Source organism: Podarcis muralis, chromosome 10 (genome assembly GCF_964188315.1).
Source record: "Podarcis muralis chromosome 10, rPodMur119.hap1.1, whole genome shotgun sequence".
In the NCBI taxonomy this organism is placed as follows: Eukaryota; Metazoa; Chordata; class Lepidosauria; order Squamata; family Lacertidae; genus Podarcis; species Podarcis muralis.
In genome coordinates, this window is record NC_135664.1 from 46,068,132 (window position 1) to 46,090,174 (window position 22,043).

Genomic DNA, 22,043 nt, shown 5'->3' on the forward strand with positions numbered 1-22,043 from the left:
GTTGTTGTTAAATTAATTGTTATTGTTAAATCAAACTTTGTAAGGGTACAACACTTACTTGCTGTCATCACGGGTTGTGGCTGCCCCATGGGCCCCTGACTGATAGGAGCTGGTGGCATGACTGGGGCATTTGGTATCATATTCTGCCTTTGTAGTCTGGTCCTCCTCTTTTCCTCCAGTTCCTTCTGGATCTTATAAATTTTCTCTGCTAATAAGTGGTAGTACTCTGCCTGCAATGAGAAAAGTATATGAGATGCATACATAAGGAAAGCTTACAATATGCATATTTCCAATCCACCCGAGACTGAAGGAATCCTCCAGCTACACCATATTAAGTTGTAATCTTTTTTTCCTGCACAGAAAATAGTGGCCACATTCTCATTAGAATTTCATTTTAATCCATACTAGAAAAATGCTGATCCTTGTGATGGATGGTATACACACATAGAAGGTTGCCCTTCATACTGTACTGACCTAGAAAGGGGGAGTGGGGAGAATGTGACTGGGGTCCCCATCAGTAGAGGCCAGGATACTTTGAAGTACCAGGGAGTGGTCTTGTACATGTAAGCCCAGGAAATCAAGATTCAGCGCCTTACTTCCTATGGCAAAACTGTTCAATTTATACTTCAAGTCTGGCAGATTGTGTTCCGTAATTCAAGGGCATCATCTAGGCTGCAGTTCTAGGTTGCCTGAGCATTCAGTCAGCTGACCACAAGTATCTAGTCAGCAGGCCCAATAAAATACTAGCCTCAAAAGTTTACTCCTTATTCCAAGTAACTCATCACTGGAATGAGCCTACACCAGAATGATATTTTGCTAATATTCTTTGTTTGTAGCTTTGGAACTCAGCCTCTGCCTCCTGCTTCAACTGACGGACAGCACTCTACTAGGTCCCAGAATACAAGGTCTCAGAGTCTGTCCTTTGCATGCAAATACCTAGTGTCTGGCATGGTAGGCAGGCTTGGCCATAAGGCAACATTGTCCCAACTGCAGCACTTCATTACTGGAGTAAATGGACAAAAGCAAAGGAGTATAACCAGGAGAACTACTGAAATGGGGGCTAGTTTCTTGGTCAGAGCAGGTTTCATTCCTCACATTTGCTAAATACTATCCTATTTATATGAGGTATAGCAGGAGCTACTCAGAACCAGGGCTTTGTCACCCTAATCTGGCTTGTTTCTTGGTGAAAATAGCAGCAGTGGGGAACCTCTGGCCCACAGTCCAAACCACAGTTTCATATTTGGCCTGCAAAGCAGTTTCCTCCAAAGTATGTCATATATGACATCAGGTGAGGGGTAGGTAGAGATGCAGCTGTCAATGCAGCTGTTGATACACAACTATGAGCCTGAAAGGGTGCCACTGACTATGTCCTGGCAGGGAAAGCAGACTTTGCCTCTACAAAGCTAAAGCTTCAAACACTTTAAAGCACTGTGCAGGGCTCTTTGCAATGATGCCATTCTGACATCCAGTGATTGACAGGAAGGTAGACACAAAGCTAGCATCTATTAGGGATCTGGGTTGCAAAGCCTAAAATGTTTCCTGCTCCTAAAATAGAATATGTTTGAATCCTTGGAACTTGCTTCAGAGAAAATTGGAATTTGCTACAAATGATGATTCATTAGTATTACTGAACCATTCCTTCCAAATACTTATTATATATACCATACAATGGAAAAGAACATGACTGGCTTTTGATCAACATAATTATAGAAATGACAAAAAGACAAATCAATTTATAAATTAGTACTTTGATACCAGAAAATTACAAAATAACTTACCCTGCTATTTGCTGATTCATACATGTCGCCTTCTACTTTCCGAGCATAGGAAACAAGATTTGCCATGCGCCTATCTTTTAGTGCTGCAGGGTCAGGAGTTGGAAATATGGCTTGTACTCTGCAAGAATATAGAGGGAAACCTTGAACCAACTATTTGTCTCCTGAACTTCTGGATCCAAAAATCTAATGCCCACAGCTAGAGTTTATGTTATTCTTAATTTTTGTCAACTTCTGGTAAAAGCCAAGAACAATCATAGATGGGAATTCTGTAGCTGTACTGGACCAAGAGGTACAAATTGTCTAATTCAACTCACTGAAAGCTTGCAACATCCAGAAAACATAAGATGCCTTAATTAGGAATAGGTGTTCAGTACAAATATGAAATTTGCTGTTGTGATGCTAGCTCACAAGCAGAACAAATTCTGGAATAAGAAATTGAAGAGAATCCAGCAGAGTATAGCTTGGTACAGCAGGAAGAAAGCGAAAGTCATGATAACCGTTTCTCAGACAAAACAAGCTTTTATAACCTTGTTATTTCAGGGAATGCGACTGATGCAGTAGAATCACCCTACAGCCTCAGAGGAAATGATAATCTTCTGAACCTTTCAATCTGTAACATGAAGTGTCTTACCACAAGGGGCAGCAGAGCATAGATCCAAAAGTTCTCAGTTCTAGGTCCAGGGATTCTTAACAAAAGGCTACTTTCCACTCATACGCTCTTTGAATATGATGTCTGAATAAGAACCAAAGTTTGCCACACTGAAACATCTATTGTCTCAATAAAACATGTCTTGACTGGGCCAGAAGACAGACAACAAAACCAATCCTCATCCAATCAGTGCAATATGTGAATTATGATTAAGAACTGTCCCTTACTCAACAGTGTGCGGTCCGATGAGCAACACTGTTACCTACAGCACTACTAAACAAGCCCCTGAAGCATGCTAACAAACACGGCCTGGGCTTTTTCTTTTCAATTCAACTGTTTTCCCCCATCATGAAGAAAATGGCAATAGATCAGGCACAGGCAAACTCGGCCCTCCAGATGTTTTGGGACTACAATTCCCATCATCCCTAACCACTGGTCCTGTTAGCTAGATATGATGGGAGTTGTAGTCCCAAAACATCTGGAGGGCTGAGTTTGCCTATAACTGGTCTACTACTTATTACATTCCCCTTAATCCATGTGTAGGCATAAAGTAGATCTCTGGATGATTTGCTGAAGATCCACAATGGTTTGACTCCAAATAGTTTATCAGTAGCAAAATGGGTTACTCAAAAGAAAACTTGGAGGGCAGGGAGTGGGTTAACAGGAATTGATTTTTCTGTGAAAGGGTTGTCAGCTAATTTTTGGTACTAAAATTGTCATTAGCCTGATAATGTGTTCAGCCTCAAGAGATTCTGAATTTTAAGTATATCCACCCAATAGTTCCTCTGGCTCTTGCTGGCAGAACTTAAGGTTCTAGGTTTTTTTGGGGGGCAGTTAAAGCCTGAAGTCTCCCCCAGCTTATTGCACTCCAATTAGCTGATGCATAAGAGCCTGAGTGGAACAGTGCTAAGGAAAATGCATATAACCTGGGGAGGTAAATTCAAATTATCACTAACCTGGTGTGTATCACACTGAACCATAGTTTAAAACAAATTATAATTTAATGTGAAAGAGAAGCATGCTGCTCAAAAGTTCTCATGGCACTCCTTCCACACACACTCATGTTACACTGTGGACAAAATAAGCCAGAGCGACCTGGTTTGTCAGCCAAACCCGAGCCTGTGGATCATTTTGTCCAGACAGACTATGGACTGAAACCAAGGTTTGTTCCAGACAAGCTAGAGTCTGATTTGCTTCATCTTTAGCACAGCAGAAGCAAGGGAGAAGCAACATGAAAGTTTTGAGTGGTGTGCATCAGAATATTAAAGCATTGTTTGCTTTAACTATGGTTTAATGTGATATGCAAACTAGGCCACTGTCATGGTTGTAACTGAGATGGATAGAGGACAATACACCAAGTATGCTACCTTGAGCTCTTTTGAGGAAAACAGTGATGTTAAATAAAAATCTTCCAAATAAATCTATCACAATGAGTCTGTCTCCTGGTCGAAACCAGTAATAATTTCTTCTTCCTTATTGAGTCAGTATAGAAAAATGTTCTGGGCATGTTCAAGATCATATCTCTTTGGTTTATTGGAAGTCATTTCAATTCCCCTATGGATGCCTTGGGGGGGGCAGTTTATGTGGCAAAGGTTCTAAGTACCAAAAAATGGATCGTAACCTAGAATAATTTATTTGGGCAGAGTTACAATGCTGTGTGTTTGTTCACCCATCACATCATGCACAGAATTGCCATTTAGCCCTGGAAATGACTTGTGTCTTCAGGAGCAGGGTGTGGAAACAATTACTGAGAAATTAAACTCTAATGACAAAAAAAGCTAGCTCAGGACAACATGGATGACATGCTAGAACCAGATCACACCACTTGGCCCCCACTGGCTGTTTCCTCTGAATTCCAACTACAACACCCTTTTAGGCATTTGGTTCAATGTAGAGATTCCAAATGAGCTAGGCAGCAAATTGGAAGTATTGCCATCTTCGGTCATAAGGCTGATTTTCTCCTTTCATTAATAACTCTGTCTGATCTTTAGACTCCTGCTCAGTCTCCCACAACTCCCATACAAGGGATACCAGTAACTGTAAAGTTAACAAGGTAACAAAGTGAATAGTTACATCCATCACCTATGGAAGGAATGCAGCAGATACATTTAGAAGGTTTAAGTACTTTTATTGCACTATTTCAATTATTTCATCTAGAAGTTTGAAGATTTGGTGATCAATACTTACAGTTTATGAACAAGGTGATTTCTGAGGTCCTGAGTAATATCTTCATGCCATGGTTTCCGAATTCCAATGCCAGAAGGATGTGTTGCTGTTGGCATGGCTCCCAAACTGGCAACATTGGCATTTTCATTCATCATGGTACTATTAAAAAAAAAAAGAGAGGTGATTATCAAAGACACAATAAACCTCGTTAAGTGAGACTTTCTTTATATGTAAACACATCACAAGTAATTGTATATGAAAGTGGCCTACTCATGCTCAGATTCCTGCTCAGCCATAGGTGGATAAACATGTCTTTTCTCTCTCTGTGTGTGTGTGTGTGTGTGTGTGCGCGCGCGCACTTATGAACTTCTGAAACACTGTTTTATGTAAAGAGACAACTGTAAATAAATAATGGCTTAATACCTTGGGGCCAAGGAATAGCAAGTCACTATTGGTGCTAAAATACATATGGATGATATTGCACTCTTCTTTCAGGCAAGGCTCTACATTAAGGTGAGTTCCAATATTCATTCACTTTCCACTTTATAGATGGAGAAATACAATTTTGAACATTAGCTGCCATTTCTTGCATCTGGAAAGTCCTGAGTACTTGTTATTAACCAACAATAATTTACAGTGGTCAGGAGCTGAAGCTTCAGTGTCCTCACTTGACCTGTGTCCCAAGCAATGAGCAGCAGTAGCAACATTATGCACAATAACCAACTTTAATTTGTACAATATCTACCAATCACAACATGTACCTTTTTGTGGAACAGAATTATTTAGCCCGGTATATGATATATATTCATATTATATATCATAGTTCAAAACATGTGCTATATAGCATGTGTATCACTAGCAGAATGTGCTATACTACTTCACTGACAACATTTAAATGCCAACACTTTCCAGTCAAAATAGAACCGGCGATCTAAGAGCGTGTAGCAGCACTACAGAATTCAGTAACGAGGCGCATGTATATCTACTATGAAAGCAATGCAGCTACTGCAAGGTATTTTGCTTTACCTATAACCTTTACAAAAAAAGTTTTTCAGGTAAATGTGGAGCCCCTATGGCAGAACAGACAGAGTATCTCTATGCTAACTCAGATTTAGATCAGGCAGACAAAAAAGCCATCTCTATCATAAAGAGCTTTATTCAGAGGTCACAGATAAAATTTTAAACTATACAATATTTTCCTTTTGTAAAAATCCCTCTTGTTCAAAGTTACTATTTTGTAGCTCTGTCACTTTTGTGAATTCTTTCCTCAATGTGTTATTCCAAAAGTTGCTTTCTATACAATTAAAAATAAACTTACTTTTGAGAATTCATAGCTGGATGCAACATTGATTCAGGTAGAAGACTCTGGGCTTGAACACCAACACCTCCATTCACTCCCATAGGATTAGCATCTAGACCAAAAGAAAGAAAAAATTAAAATATGCTCTACTGTAGATTAATTGCTTTGGGTGCTTAAGTTGTTTCCAGATATTCTAGGGTACACATGCTGCTATCATTGCTGCAAAACAGATTTTGGCCCTACTACAAAACGGCTTCTTTCCCTCCATATGAATGTGTAGGAGCAGCTCAAGGGGGGAGGGAGCACTTATGATGGCAGAGGCAGATCTTGCTTCCTTAACTGAGTCTCAGATTGCAGCGTGTTTAATTTGTTCATCAAATTAAAAATGAACTCAATGGGAATCACTGAGATAGCCCCTCACTAAGACTACCCTGAGTTCAACTTTTTGGTTATACTAGAGAACAATGAAACCTTGAAAACTTGCTTTTGCCATGTACAAAGCCTCACCTCACTATCACCCATTCTCCCAATGGATGCAAAACTTCACAAATGCCTTTAGTAAAATACTTGAATAAGTTGTAGCTTACGTGTGGATGGTCCTATTTTTGTTTTAATGCGGAATTACATATTTTATTGTTGTTGCTATGATTTGGAGTTGTTAGCTGCCTTCTGAAATAAGGTGGGATATACATTTTTAAAATGAAGTTAAGAACATACTTGTAGGATTCATGGGGCGAAGTCCCTGCGGTGACTGTCCTTGCTGCTGGCTCTTCACTTGAGCTTGTGTTTGCGTCTGCATCTGATTCCCTTGATACGTCAGTCCAAGGGCAGCATAAGCCCTCTCAATCGAACTGGGGTCAATCTGGTTAGCAGTATTTATGTTGGGGGTTGTCTGCTGACCAACCCCTACAGAGCCAGAATTTCCAAGTCCTACTGCAGCACCACCTAATAATGCTAGAAAAAATGGAGACATGAAAACGATCAAAAACAGTGACTAGAATGAACATAAAATACATCAACCCTTTTATAAAGTCCTTAGTAACACATCAATAAGGTTTGTGGCATTAAACTGTGTCTGTTGCTGACCTGGTAAGCATGGAGGCTGCTGCCTACCACAACTTGGGCAGCTATGGCTGCGTCCTACTGTATTTGCAGACAAGACTGCCATCACAATATGATAGTGAGGCCAGAGTAGAGGGTCCATGTATATCGAGGGTCCCTGCTGTCAGGAGCACTGCTTGTCCTGTAGGAACTTGATCCTGCAGCTGTCTCTCACACCAGCCATTAATAGTATTAGGAGAAACATTATGAGAAATGGAGTGATACTGCAAATCTGTAATGCCCTAAAAAGAAATAAATTAGTGACTACTTACATTGTTGATTTCTTTTGTCCCCAGCATTCTTGAGAGGGAGACACACAGGACAGTCATGCCGTGTACAATTCTTCCAGTGCGATATGATTTGTCGTGAAGATGCACAGTGAGCCACTAAAAAGAGGGTTAAAAAACAATTTTACACTTAAAACTTTAAATTTCTTTGAGCCAGCTATACATGTGCTACGGATGCACAGAATCTATGCACAATTACTTGGAGTACAGTGTGACTCATGCTTCTGAGTATATTGGACTGCATATATCTATATCTCCAGAATTGAAAACTTTCCCCTTAAGTCGTCTTTTGACTGATAGGTCAAGGGAAATCTTAGTTGATTGAAACTTATCTTACCCAAGTACAGATCAAGGCTTTTCTGCTCTTTGCAATAGGTCACCCAGTCTGGATCTCTTATTACTTTTTGCACAGTGGAGGCCAAAGTTGATTGCTAAAACTTCAGTATCTCTCATCCTGACCTTGTAACTTGTGAGCACAAATTACTGCAAAATTGTTTTTCAAACAGTATTAGCTTCCTACTGTCACAATGGTAACATTTCCGGAGGGGCTTGACTTTACAAGAACAGGACCAAAGATTTCTATGAGATGAAAAACTTTATACTTACCCTGGCAAGATTTTCCCGCCTGGCAATGTGTCATGTGGTTGAGGACATTCTTCATGGTTCGACAATGAGGGAGGTTGCACTGCCGCACCTCACCATTTGCTTGTTCCCGCCGCTGACATTTGTGAGCATGTAGGAGGAGAACAAGTTGCTGCTGAATGAGCTTGCGCTTTTCTGGGTCTGCAGTTGGTGCTCCTGATCCCATGCCCTGGGGGGCAGTTGACACCATCCCAGCCTGCTGAACTGGAGGTGTCTGCTGTTGACCCTTCAAAGGTAAATAAAGAAGACAAATGGAAGTCTAACTCTGACAGTTCTCTAGAAGTCAGCAAAACACAAAGAAGTTATTCATGTCTTTTGAAAGTTTGCCTAAACCTGTAGAAGCAGCAGCTATATGAATTACTTTAAGATAACTTAATAAATCCTCTCTCTCAGAGAAAGCTCTTATTCCTTTGAAGAAAACCCATTCTCAAGCAAAGTTCCACAATGCAACTTAATGCTCATATAGTGCCTAAAGAAAGCAGCCATACAACACAGCCTACTAATATAATGAGTATGAGGAATGATTTCATGAATCAATATTTTCTAACCTCCAGCAGCCAACACATAAACATACCATCCCTAAATATGGAGCAATGCAAAGGACGGATCAAGCACAGGAGACATAGTTATTGTAGCCACTACCAATGCAACACAGCAAACTAATATTGCTGAGGTTGATAATTAGAAATATATGTCCTATTCTGCTTAGCAACCACCTTGCAATGCCACTTCTGAGGCTGATCTTTGGAAGTGGCAATGCAAGCATTATTCCATATTGCTTTTCATTCAACTTCAGAGAGCTTGACTTGATTTGGTTTTAAGGATCTTCAGGCTTGCTTCATTAACTGGGAAGGAATAATTATTGTTTTTCTCTTTTAACAAGGGGTCAAGGTATGAGAGTTCAGCACAACTAACATTGTACCATCCATGGGAGAAATTCAGTTTTCATGTCAGCTTCACCCAAATACAGTAGTAAAGGGATTTCTTCATTTTCAGCCTGTTTTCAAGTATACTGGAGCTTCACAGCTTGAAACTAACTGGGCACCATAGGCAAAGGCTAACTCCAGTTTGAACAAAAGTTACACTAATAACTGAAATGAGCTTTCCTCTGTGTTACTGTTCCATATGAACCATGTTTCATCGTTCCCAAACTGACTACAACATAATACTACAATTGAATTACCCTTTAGCAATACTGTAAATTCCAGAACTTTGACTCTTCACATGTATGGGTATTATGGCGATTCACAGTAAAACCCCACTGTCATGAATGGAACTTCCCTATACAGGTAGTAGGATTGTGGCACTCACAGATAGCTTCACTCTCTTCAAATTAATTGGTGTACCCAATACCAATTGGATTTCAATCACAACTAATAAACTTACTCTTTATTAGAGTAATAAAGAGTAATACAACATACCTAATTAGCATGATCTATATTCATACAGTGAAGCTTTTAAAGTGCTCTTTGCCAATGCTATATGGATTATGGTGTACAAGTTTACATTGGCCCAGTTTGTACATAACATTACTCCATAGTTTATTTTAAACTATGAGAAGTGTGCTCCTGCCCACCCTATAGTCCCTATGGCCTTTTAAACCGTGAATGGGTGTGGGTTATTGTTTTTGCTTGTTACTATGTTATGTATTTTTGTATTTTTATATTCTAAACCATGCTGTGATCCTCGGACAAAGGGTAGTATATAAACTTAATAAATAATAGTAACAATAATTTGTTCCTCCCCTACTCCTGCATGTGCCTGCCCCTCTCTCATTGAGGTAACTGTTTGACCAGTTCTATGAAGAGCAGTGTTAGAAACAGAGATATTAAAGCTATTCTTCATATGGCCCCTTCAAAGGTAAATAAAATAGGTTATGGGCACACTAATGGAATGTTTAGGCACTTTAAAAAAACAAAAACAAAAAAAACAACCCATGATTACAAAGCCAAAAATGAATTTTGTATACTGTCAGCTCCAGCTAAAATCTGACTCATGCCATAGCATGGCAGCAAAAAACCAACAAGGCTGCTGCCAGTGGCGGAGATGTCAGGTGCCATCCTGGCGCCCAGGCATCTTCACTTAGTTGCAAGTGTCTAAGAGAAGCAAAAATGTTTACCCATTCAAGGGAGTGTAAGTAGAATTCACCTCACATTTGAATTTATTAGGTTAGTCAATTCTCATTATGTGCCAGTGTCAGGAAGCCTCTGCAGAGGGAGGCCGATGTTTCTGCCCTCACTCTAATTCATTGACATGACTGTTACAGCAGTAGAAGACTATACTGCCTATACTCATTAAAACATACTCTAAAATAAACTCTAGTTTAATGTATTGTGTGAACTAGTTCACTATTGGAATCTATTAGATCTGAAAGCCAAACCAACTGTTGCTTATTGGCATGCTGATCTGATGAGGAGCGCAACATGCTGCCCACGTGATTCCCAATTGGTTTGGATCACATCAGGAATATGGCTTAAAAGTTAATGTGAACAGTACATAATGGAAGCAAGCAAAGAGGAGCACTATAAGATGTTTTGACTTCTCCTAATCTTCTTTGTTACCAGTATTTTTTAGGCAAAAGTTCAGCACAGTTCTATTAGGATCTATACAACATTATTTCACTCTTAAAATGCCACTATCTAGGGATGCACAATTTGACCATAAGGTGCATAAGACATTCTAAAAAAGTCAGCAATCAGAATTAGCTTGAGATAAGTGAAGAGCTACACACCTGTGCTGCTCAGAGTAGATGAAGATGATGAATGAAGATTTTAAAAAATCCACTTTTTACAGAGCAACACTTGGCTACAAAGATTACTGGCAACAGCTAGACATTCAGAAACAGCAGTCTAAGAATGTTTGGGGGTCTGACTTACACTCTTAGCTTTCCACTTTTTAAGAGCATGGTTCCATGCATGCACTCAGGCCACACATATAATGCAACGTGAGATAAGTAATACTGCATGCATACCTGCAATTCTATCCCCCACAAAGGTGGTAGAAAAATTAAGACAGGCTATACACAACCCAGGAATCAGCTCTACACAGCCTCTTCAGTGCTCCCCTCCCCAGCTCCAGCCTGCTTTTCAGTGTGGCGCCTTCATCGCCCACTGCCCAGGCCCCCCCTGACTTCCCAGAGAATGGAGCACTGAAAGCTAAAAAAGGCCAACAGAGAGAGAGGTGGTAGCTTTGCATGGCCTTTGCAGACCTCACAATCCAAGTAACACAGTGTGCCCATCTTCACCACAGCTCACAGCAAGGAGAAGGGGACATTGGAAGCTCCAAGGAAGTGTCACACTCTCCATGTTCTGACCAGCCTGGCTCCTCCAACATCTTACCCAGCTACATTCTGCCTCCTCCTCCACCTCTGTATTGTCCAGTAAGAAGAGTGTGTTCCTTGATACCCCTGCCTCCAACCTCTCCACCATTCCCAAAACCTGCTGTTAAAAATACCAATAAGGCACACATCATCTGGAAGGGAATAGGGATGCTAAGAACCTTATGAGCATGTACAGGCACCTTCCCACTCACACGACCACTGACACATGCATCATTTTTGGTGCCAAAGGGGGGCAGAATAGGACAGAAAGGACTTGTGTGTGTCCCACTGACATGCACAGTTACTGGGAATGGAATCTCTATGTACACAGAGATTCTCTTGTACTGCTGTGTCACTAGCTCAGCACTGTGAAAGGCAGGATTAACAAGAATCAAGTTAAGTGTGTGCACATTACACTGTCTGCTCATTGGGAGCTCAGGTGTATCTGTGGTGCAATGCTCCACTGAATGTGTTGGCTCAATGGCTGCAAAGCATAGACTGGCAAATGAGTGAACTGATGCAATCACTCCTCATCAAATACATCTTACATCCTACTATGACAATGCACCTATGTAAACTCACATAAAGTCAGTTTTCAACAAAAAGTAATTTTATGTCATCCATTTCTTCCTATATCCCATTTCCTCTTGAACCTTCCACCCATATTATCAACAAGCACATGACCACAGTTTCAGAATACATCACAGACTGTTATTTCTATATGTCCTCCAATATATGGATGGAAATAGTACTGTCTGCCCCCTAAAAGGCTAGAATTCAGATGATGAAAGGGTAGATATGAGAATTATGCAAAAGACAAGGAGATATGGTTCAAGTAGAAATGCCATTCAAAAGAAATTAAAACTCAACTAAAATGCTTTTTTCCTCTAGGTTGAATACACTTATTTCTCATGATTTGACACAATATGGAACCCTTTAAGACAAAATACTGGTATATCTTGAACTAGCTCTACAATAATTTGAAATAGAAGTTACTACCTACCATATTAGGCATTACTGGACCAGGCACTGGCTTCTTGTCCATTGGAAACTGGGGTAAACTGTTAGGTAATACAGGCTTATTTTGCATCTGGGGACCAAGTCCACTGGATCCAATTGGTTGTCCAGGATTCTGGCTGTATGGTGGTACATAAGGACCGGGGTTGTTCATCATTCCCATCTAGAAATTAAAGAATGACAATTAAGGAATATTTTCATTTTCTTCTGTTCATTTCATGGTATACACTATGGTTAACTACTGTTTGGTTCAAGGAATGGAATATCAACAAACTGTAAAGTATTAACAAATTCTGATCTACGTCATATACCCTCTTAATACTATCCATCTCTTTCCAAACCCCAATTCAATATTGGTTGTACTGACAATTAATAAAAATTTGCTATCATTCAATACTTTCCATTTTCCCTTCATTTTAAATCAAGCATTTCATATATATATTCCTCCAAATATTGAATTATATTGACTGAGCACCTCAAAAGTTAATTTATCCTTGAATGCTTATGATCCAAAGGCACACCTTCAATTTTACAATCTGAATATTGAGCCTGATTCTGATCATAGGTCATGAAGAAATTGAAAATTTGAAAGAATGTCTCAATGGTTTGGCAGATTAAAGATTTTATATCAAAGCAACACCCGAGCCATTAATTGTTTAATGAAGAATTATATATCACTTGATCTAAGAAAACCTCTAAGCAAATTACAAAAATATAAAATACAATTATTGATAGTTCCTAAATGTCAAATTTTTACAAGTGCAGAATGAGTATTAAGAATCACCTGTAACAGTGTCAGTGCTCCAGACTGAAGCTGTCAAATGGGCATATATAGATATATACAAAATAAGCGGAACACGTGAGTATATATGGAAAACACAGCTGAATCTGGCAGCTGCCTAAATTGATGTTTTCTACATTTATTGACTTTTTCACTATTAGCTGTTGAATAGTAATCCAACAGTTCTCCTGACATGTGTGGATACTACACCCTAGAATCACCTAACCTAACATGCTAGTGGAAGCCAGCAAATTGTCTCCCACTAGCACAATGGGGCTTCTCCTGCTCCACCAAATCTACTCTGGCGAGTCAAGAGAATCCCTAGAACATTGCACGGGGGTGAGGAGAAGGGACAGTTCAACCAGCAGAAATGCATGCACTGACAGAACAATCATTACATCATGAAGCTGAATTCCTCCATATGGTGGTGGTATTATTATTATTATTATTTACAATGTTGGACTGGTCTAAATCATGACAATCTTTAAACAGTTATAAAAAAATTGCACGAGTTTTCAGTTGAAATTGAAGCAACAAGGCTCTGCCCTTCTCCCCGGCTCCAAGCTGGTGGACCCCTGCCCATTATAAATAAAATACACAATCTCTGTGCCTCTTTCAGAAGTGTGGTCTACCAGAGCAGGTAATTTTCAATGATTGGTTCTTTATACAGGAAGATTTTCTATGTCTCAGATCTTATCTACTTGTCCAAGTAAGTTCATTTAATACAATTTTGCTAGTAAAGTTCCTAGATAGCAGGAAATCTCTACTGGAAATTGTAAGAAAGCTCTGCTGGCCACAGTCCATTTTACACAGAGATTTTAGTTGCAGAGAAAACAAGCACATTGTTTTTAAAAGAGGAAATCTGTGGTTTAGACAAAGTAGCAGGTACGAACATAATTAAGAAACCAGCATCGGTTAAATAAACCTAGATGGCTACAGTGGAAGAGTCCATGCTATGCACTACTGTAACATACTGGAAATTCCCTTCCAAAACTTTCTGATATCATTATCTTTTACATTATCTAATACTCATCAACATAGACAACTCAGTGCCCTGTTCTCCAGTAGAGACAGCTGATGCCACCCCCTAAAAAGGTCACACTGCTATTAAGTTGAGGCGAATATGAAACAGACACAATTCTGTAGTATAGTAGTAGTGATTAGGGCTGGGAGATACCTGAAGGAGCATCTCCACCCCCATCGTTCAGCCTGGACACTGAGATCCAGCGCCAAGGGCCTTCTGGTGGTTCCCTCACTGCGAGAAGCGAAGTTAAGGGGAACCAGACAGAGGGCCTTCTCGGTAGTGGTGCCCGCCCTGTGGAACACCCTCCCATCAGATGTCAAGGAAATAAGCAGCTGTCCTATTTTTAAAAGACATCTAAAGGCAGCCCTGTTTAGTGAAGATTTTAATATTTAATGCTGTATTGTTTTTAACACTCGATCGGGAGCTGCCCAGAGTGGCTGGGGAAACTCAGCCAGATGGGCAGGTAATAAATTTGTTGTTGTTGTTGTTGTTGTTGTCGTCATCATTGTCATCATCCGCTTTTCAACATAGTAGTGTATCGTCAGCCAAATATCACAGTTTGGCGATATACCACAATGTTGAAAAAACAAGATGAACTGGCCTCTGCCAGCAAGACACCAGCTGAAACTGCCCCAGCTCTCACAGCCCCGGTGATCTCTCGTGTGAGCAGCAATAGCATTGGAGCTGCTTTGTGCCACTCAGCTGGGGAGAGGGAACGCCCGTGAGTGGGCAGAGCATCAGGGCTCCTTTAACTGCTCGCTACGGGGAGCAGCAACCACGCTCTCCTCAGCTGAGCAGTTTCACAGCGCCGCCAGCCTGCGGGAGCTAGCGCAGGGCTGGGGGCTCCTTCGACTGCTCGACTGATGCAAGGGCAGCTGAACACTCCTCAGTCGGGCAGTTTAAAGATGCACTTCACAGATACAGCTTGTTTCTCCCTCTCTGTCATATGAGAACGAAGTGGGATGGCTGTTTCACTCAGCGAAATACCGCTGAGTGAAGCAGACATCGCGGCCTGTTCCTCATACCGGTCTTGGGCAATATATCACCCAGGCCTAGTAGTAATGGGGAATCTGTGTTCCTTAGCCTCAAACATAGAGAAGCATGGAAAAATAACTGAACACACAAGCTTGGTTACATCAGTGGAGAATGGAGCCTCTCTACTATCCTTCTACTGGGGAACAGAAGACAATTGCAAGTTGTTCAGCTCTTGCTAAGTCATCCCATGTGCTCTGTCATCCTTGTGTCTTCAGTTTGTGTACCTCAAAACATGCCACATAGGCAACCCTGAAAATTAAGACTACATAGGTTTAGATCTACCTTGACAGCATAGATCATGAAGTTATACATAAACTGGCAGGCACAATATGCTGTTCCTCTGGTAGTTGCTGTAGCCAACTTCAGAGTGACTGGTTAGAGTTTATTATTGCTTTTTAAAGAATGTTTAAAGTTTTCATTTGCTAGAGCGCATAGGAGGTGGGAAGGTGCTCAGTATGTGTGCACAGGAATCAAGTGGACTGCTGGCAAAGAGATGAAACATTTCAACGCACCACTGCCAGCCCACTGAATTTTCATACTGGATTCTAGAGGTCAAGCTCCCTAATACCTGTCCATCCTAGAAAGCAAGAGAGCTGGCGGCAGAGAAATGAAGCACTTCATTCCTCTGCCACCGGCCTGTAGTACCTCTATGCTACACAAGTAGGAAAAGGAAGAACAGGGAGGCATGGAGTGACTCATGCCTCTGCCACTAGTCCATTTGCTTTGTTTGCTGGATTTGCAGAACGAGTCTTTATTTTCAAGACATAAAGTACAGTGGTACCTTGGTTTACAACCATAATCCATTCCGGAGGTCCGGTTGTGAACCAAAACAGTTTGTAACCCAAGGTGCGCTATCGCAAATGGGGCCTCCCCCCAAAAAATGGGTTAGAATCCCAAAAAAGGGGCACGCACTTCCGGGTTTGATGTGTTTGTAATCCAAAACGGTTGTAATCCAAAGCAGTTGCAAACCAAGGTACCACTGTAGGAACACAAAAGGCTTGGTGCCTACTGTGTTTCTAGCCTGTAGAATTCTTCACTCTGCTTTTTACCCAGAGCAGGGGCTGGCAAATATTCTATCCATCTTCCATCAGCCCCTCTTTTGAGTACTATTTTTGGCTGGCTGTTAACTTTGTGGCCAATTTATACTATTATTGTCATTAATTTTTAAGTAGCCTTCTGCACAATCATCTCGAAGTTATGCACAAGATAATAAAAATGAAAAGTGAAAAGACGGTTAAAAGCACAAAACACAGCAGACACATTTAAAACAAAACTCAAATAATATAAAGTAGATACAGCAAAGACCCATTTATCCAGTTGAGAAAGCTTGTGCACAATTGTTATAATCCTATTATTTTTTAATATTTGATTGGTCTGGGAATAACCTCTAGCATTCTCTTCCATTCATGATTTCATGTGAAAACTCACTATGGACTATCAGCAGTCCCTAGATTCACAAGTAAAACTCAAGAGATAAATGCTATGACCACCAAGGTCCCTTGCAACTCTTACGATTCCAAAATATCAACAGATTTTAAGTTTAATGTTTGTAAAGTGTACCCATTTGGATTCATAACTAAACTATCTTCATGAGCCATTCTTCCAAGCCTCTAACTTACTAAATTATCAATGTCATTGCACCAGCATAGCCAACTACCATTAAGTGTAATATGGCTGAGATGTGAAGAGTAGATCTGTTCAATGCACTGGCTCTCTTACAGGGTACTATAAGCAGGCAGATTGTTAAATCCCAGTTAAGGCCATATTATGTTGCGAACTACTCTGTGATCTTTGGTTGAAGAAAACTGTATCAATTTAATAAACAACAACAACAACAATTAAAATAAACTTGTGGTATTTATTCTTCAGTCATTGCTCAGGGAACTGACAATATTCACATTCACCGATTAAACAAAACAATGAGTAGTAGAAGCTCCTATATTTGGGAGGGGGTGGTTCTCCACACACGTTCTTGGCAGCAAACCGATCCTCTAAATACTCAAATTTGGAAAATTCTCTATAGATGCTAACAGAGCAGATGGCACTGGAAACTTCTGTTTCAAGAATGCAATTTACTCCACCTCCCCTGTTAAATTCAGTCTGCAGCATGTGCATTTTAAAAGCCCAAACTGACCACACTCCCACTGTAAACCAGTGTTAGAAACTCAGAACTTTGTGAACTTAAGGAGGAATAGCTACTTTATCCAGGGACATTTCACACATACATATAGGCCAGGGGTCTGCAACCCGCGGCGCTGGAGCCGCATGTGGCTCTTTTACACCTTTGCCGCGGCTCCGGGGCAGATACTAGCGAGGGGAGGAGGCGCATTGTGCGCCCCGACACTCCCCACTGTTGCGGGCACTGTACTGGCTGTGACGTCGCATGGGGGTGGTGCATGCGTTAGTCACGCACCGTCCCGACGTCACCTTCCCGCCCGCCCGCTACATTGTAAGGGGCATGTACGCTGGTCACTGCATTGAAAGGGGGCATGTACGCTGGTCACTGTTTTGAAGGGGAGTGAAGAACACACACACACACACACACACACACAGGTAACTTGTTAATTTAACATTTATTTCTATGAGGAGGAGTAATTCTGAGGGGTCAAACAAAGAAATAATAAAAAAGTGACAAAAAAGTTATTTTTATAATGACGAGTTTTGCAGCTCCCAGTTTTTTTTTCTTTGGAAACGGGTCCAAGTGGCTCTTTTTGTCTTAAAGGTTGCAGACCCCTGATATAGGCCTATTATTACCTCTTTTTCTTAATGGTGACACAGACCATTCATAATGTAAGTAGGGTAGGTGAAGAGAAGCTACAACAATTAACTATAACATTGTTCACTGCTCCTGCTCAGGCTGCACAGATAAAGCATGTTGGTTCCTGAAATTCATTCTGATTTTGTAGATAAAATAAAACTTATAGAATTCTACAGGATGTCTTATTAGTGTGTGAAAACAATCAAAATCCAAGGATCCTGAGGCATGCACCTCCAGATGGTGAAAATGTCAGGCGCCATCCTCACACTTAGGCTTCTTTACTTGGTCACAAGCGGCTGATAGCCAAGTGCAAAATGTACCTGGCTAATTTCAAACACTGTTGCAAGCTACTCTAGCATGTTTGCTCTAAGAAAAGACATGTGAACCATCATCAAGAAAAAATAAAGGAGAAGACAAGATGGACTTTCCCCAGACATATAAGATTACAGCATTTGAATTAAATTCAGTATTTACCAAGAGTTAAGGAGGTTTATTATTGCAAAGCCAAACCTTTCAGTTCATTTTAATATGTGGCATATTGAATCCTTAAGTGGCCAAAACACTTGTTAGACAATGCCAACATGTAAATCAATGGATCAAAATGTGATTAAGTCCTTTCTTGGAGTTCATTTATGTATCAAATACAGTCAGACCTCGGGTTAAATACGCTTCAGGTTAAGATTTTTCAGGTTACGCTCTGCAGCGACCCGGAAGTATCGGAACGTGTTACTTCCGGGTTTCACCGCTCGCGCATGCGTTCAAAATGCTGTCACGTGCATTGCGGAAGCAGTGAAACACGACCCACGCACACGCGTGTTACGTTCTACTCAGGATGCGAACAGGGCTCCGGAATGGATCCCGTTCGCATCCAGAGGTACCACTGCATATCATGTCTTTTTTTTACTGAAGCCCCAGAAACTATGCTATTCAATTATGACTTTGTCAGTTCTTGCATACATAAAAGTTTTGAACCATATCCTTTATACCACACAAAAATTCCAGGATTGGGAACCAGAGACCCTCTATGTGGGCTTCCAACTCCTACCAACTCTGATCACTGGCCACGCTGGCTGGGCCTGAAGGGAATCGGAGTTCAACAACATCTGAAACGAAACACATTCCACATCCTTGGTGTTGCTAATATGGTGCACAAGAACATAGGAAAATGCCTTAGACCAAGTCAAACCATTGCTGCTGCTAGGTCTTTATCAGCTACAGTCTGATTGGCAGTGGCTCTCCAACATTTCAGACAGTAGCCTTTTCCAGCCCTACCTAGAAATGCCAGGGGTTGTGTACAAGATGTCCCAGGTTCAAACTGTGCACACTTCCTATTGTGAACCTAATCAGAGATTAATCCCAATTTCATCCTGACATTTCCCTTTCACGTGTCGTTGTATATTTATGTTATTAGGGGATGTCTTGTACAATTGTTCTTTGAAATTATTCAAAAATAAATAAAAGTACAAACAAAAATTTGCCACCAAGTTACATCCCAACTTCATCTAGTTCTACCTGCAAGATCTTGTACTGCAGTTGTTGCTTAATTCCACTTGGACTGCATAATGTTCAGATATCAAGGTCTGGTTATTCTACACCCATCAATGATATTTACTGTAGCTCATGTATACCAATGATATGCCAAGTAACTACTAATCCATAATTCTTAACTGCTGTTCAAGAAAACGTGACTCACCTTTTCACACCCATAATAAAATTAAATTACAGCTCAAATGCAAGAGTTCTAGAGTATATTCAACGACACCAGAAGATTGTAGAATCATTGTACTGTGCTCAATTAGAGCCAGAACGGGCCAATTTATATGAATGGATGGAAACACACCTCTTTTAAAAAACAAAACACTGAACACCTGAACAGAAGTAAAACAAAAATAAATCCAGAGTATTCTAAACTACTGTCAGTTATATCTAACTAAGTCACTTCAACGTAAATGAACACAGTTCATTCTCTCTCTCTCTCTGTACAGCTGTTTGGGCTTGATAAAATTAGCATATGTTAACAATTTTCAGTGCTTCCTCCCCCCCCCCCCAATTAAATTTAAGCAAAGTGCATAACACTAAATTGTCTTAAAATAGTTGCAAGTAATAAAAAAATTTTTAGTAAAGCTTTGAATATGATTTACTAACATTTATACCCTATCTATAGTACACAGTGCTATATGGTATAGAGCTTTGAGACAGCTATATATAGTATAGACTAAGTCCAACAATTATCATAATCAGATTTGTAAAGCTGATTTAAACTGGGCATTGGGGGAAATTAGATCCATTTTAGAAAATGGAAATTCACACCACTGCTTTCCACCTACTGTATTTAGAATTCAGGATAAGGGCTTTTATAAAAGCACAAGTATCATACCTTTGTACAACAAAGTGTTAGTTGACAAGAATGTTTCCTGCAGATAAAGCGCCTATATATTATAACCCCATGAAAGTAGAAGAAAATGCTCGTCCTGATATGCACAACAGCCATGCCATTTTGCTTCGCCATACAAAAGAAGCCTAGTATTTCATTTGAAGATGAAGCTCAGCTATACGTAGGCTACAAAATACTTTCACACTTTTCATTTTTAGACCCCTCAAAAAACTCCTGTTCCCAGTTTACTTTTCTAGACTCGGTTGTGGGGTATCAACAACAGCTGGTTGGAGAGCAACACAGATCAAGCATGCTTGTTGTCAGCTTGTACCAACTCCACCTCAAAAAGTGAAACTTGGGCTCTCTGCCAACAGCCAAACCAGTTGAATACACTCTTGAGTCTCAGCCTCCATTTCAGATTTCCCTCTAATAGGCTCTTCAGCTAGCTTAAGAACATACATTACAAATGGGGGTGTCCAAGCCAAAAAGAGTGTCCTTTCTGCTAAAACTGACAGAAGCAGAGCAAAACCATATCTACAATTCATGTTAAACAATCTTCTTTGCTTCTCCAATTACCACTCAAGTAAATTTCAGGATTTGAAGACAGTATACTCCAATTGCTCATTAAACTGAATCTTCACATGTTAAGTATTATTATATTATTAAAGTTGTCAGACTATTAAAGAAATCTTAGTACAGTTTATCAGTCTTGTGAGGTATAGCCAACAGACTAAGCCTGCAATGATATGTACATTTATCAGTAGTCCTACTTTGTTCAATGGATTTGCTTGAGTAAGAACGCACAATACTAAAAAATGCATTTTGAGTAAAAGTGCATTCAAATTTAGCTCTGTAAACGTTTGCATAGAATGAAACTGTTTAAGGGAAAGACATTCAGTTTTCAGATTATTTGTGCCTATGTTACAGGCGGCACCATCCTAGAAGAATATTTGCCTTTCTGAAGAAAAAAGCTATGCCCCCAAATTATGCCTGACACCTGCAGTTTTTCTGAATAACTTTTGGTAATAAAGAAATAGTTTTCGAAAAATCTGTTTACATAAGCCAACTAATCTTTAGGAACTGAAATTCTCATTATAGACTTATGAAGCTTCTTCAGCTGATGAAAGGTTGCAGCACTGCATTTTGTGGGCTTAAAATCACAAAGCTAGATCTGGTAGCAGGGTCACTGTCTTTCTAACTGCTATTTGGCTATCTGAAAATGCCTGCAGTTAAGTTTCTCCTGCAAGTTCCAAAGATCTCAGAAGCCCACTCTGCAGTAACTCAGAGCAGTGTGTGGCTGTCCCCACTCTGTGGAATAGAATTCCTGTCAAGATACAACAGGCACCCTCTCTATCTGTACTTTCCTGAAATAAGTGACATGTTTGTACCAACAGGTTTTACCAGCAGCATTAACTGGTCTATATCATAACTGTCTACTTTGCTTGATTTCATTTTTGTTTTAAATGAATCTGCTATTTTTGTGTTATAACTTGTTTTAATTATACAACACCTTGAGATGGTTTTTAAGAAGGTGATCAATAAATTAGAGAGGATTATATTTGCACCTTTAAGTTTAGCCAGTTTAAATCTAGTTATTTGACCAGCCCTTCTATGAAATATGGTACTAAGGTCTGCAGAAGGTAGTGGGATCAGTGAAAGGTATGTTCCCTATCTTGAGAACAGAAACACTTTTCAATACAGCAAGGCTACTATTGGATACAACCATATGAAATCAAATTCTAAACTGCCACTATAACTGTGTTGATCAAATACATATTTGCATCCATTTGAAAGACAGTGTTGTTGCTTTGC

At 40.1% G+C, this 22,043-nt stretch overlaps 1 protein-coding gene across 4 annotated transcripts in view; it reads right to left on the bottom strand.

Moving 5' to 3' along the window:
* The window catches only part of EP300 (EP300 lysine acetyltransferase), a 76,425-nt gene that overhangs the window by 31,451 nt on the left and 22,931 nt on the right, over window positions 1-22,043 (bottom strand). For all 4 annotated transcript variants that reach the window (XM_077934933.1, XM_077934932.1, XM_028746526.2 and 1 more), the window contains exons 3-10: window positions 12,246-12,422; window positions 7,888-8,149; window positions 7,267-7,380; window positions 6,611-6,847; window positions 5,912-6,005; window positions 4,615-4,752; window positions 1,779-1,896; window positions 59-230 (exon numbers count right to left, since the gene is read on the bottom strand). In XM_077934933.1, coding sequence (XP_077791059.1) covers window positions 59-230; window positions 1,779-1,896; window positions 4,615-4,752; window positions 5,912-6,005; window positions 6,611-6,847; window positions 7,267-7,380; window positions 7,888-8,149; window positions 12,246-12,422 — 1,312 coding nt within the window. The remainder of the gene's footprint in view (window positions 1-58; window positions 231-1,778; window positions 1,897-4,614; window positions 4,753-5,911; window positions 6,006-6,610; window positions 6,848-7,266; window positions 7,381-7,887; window positions 8,150-12,245; window positions 12,423-22,043) is intronic.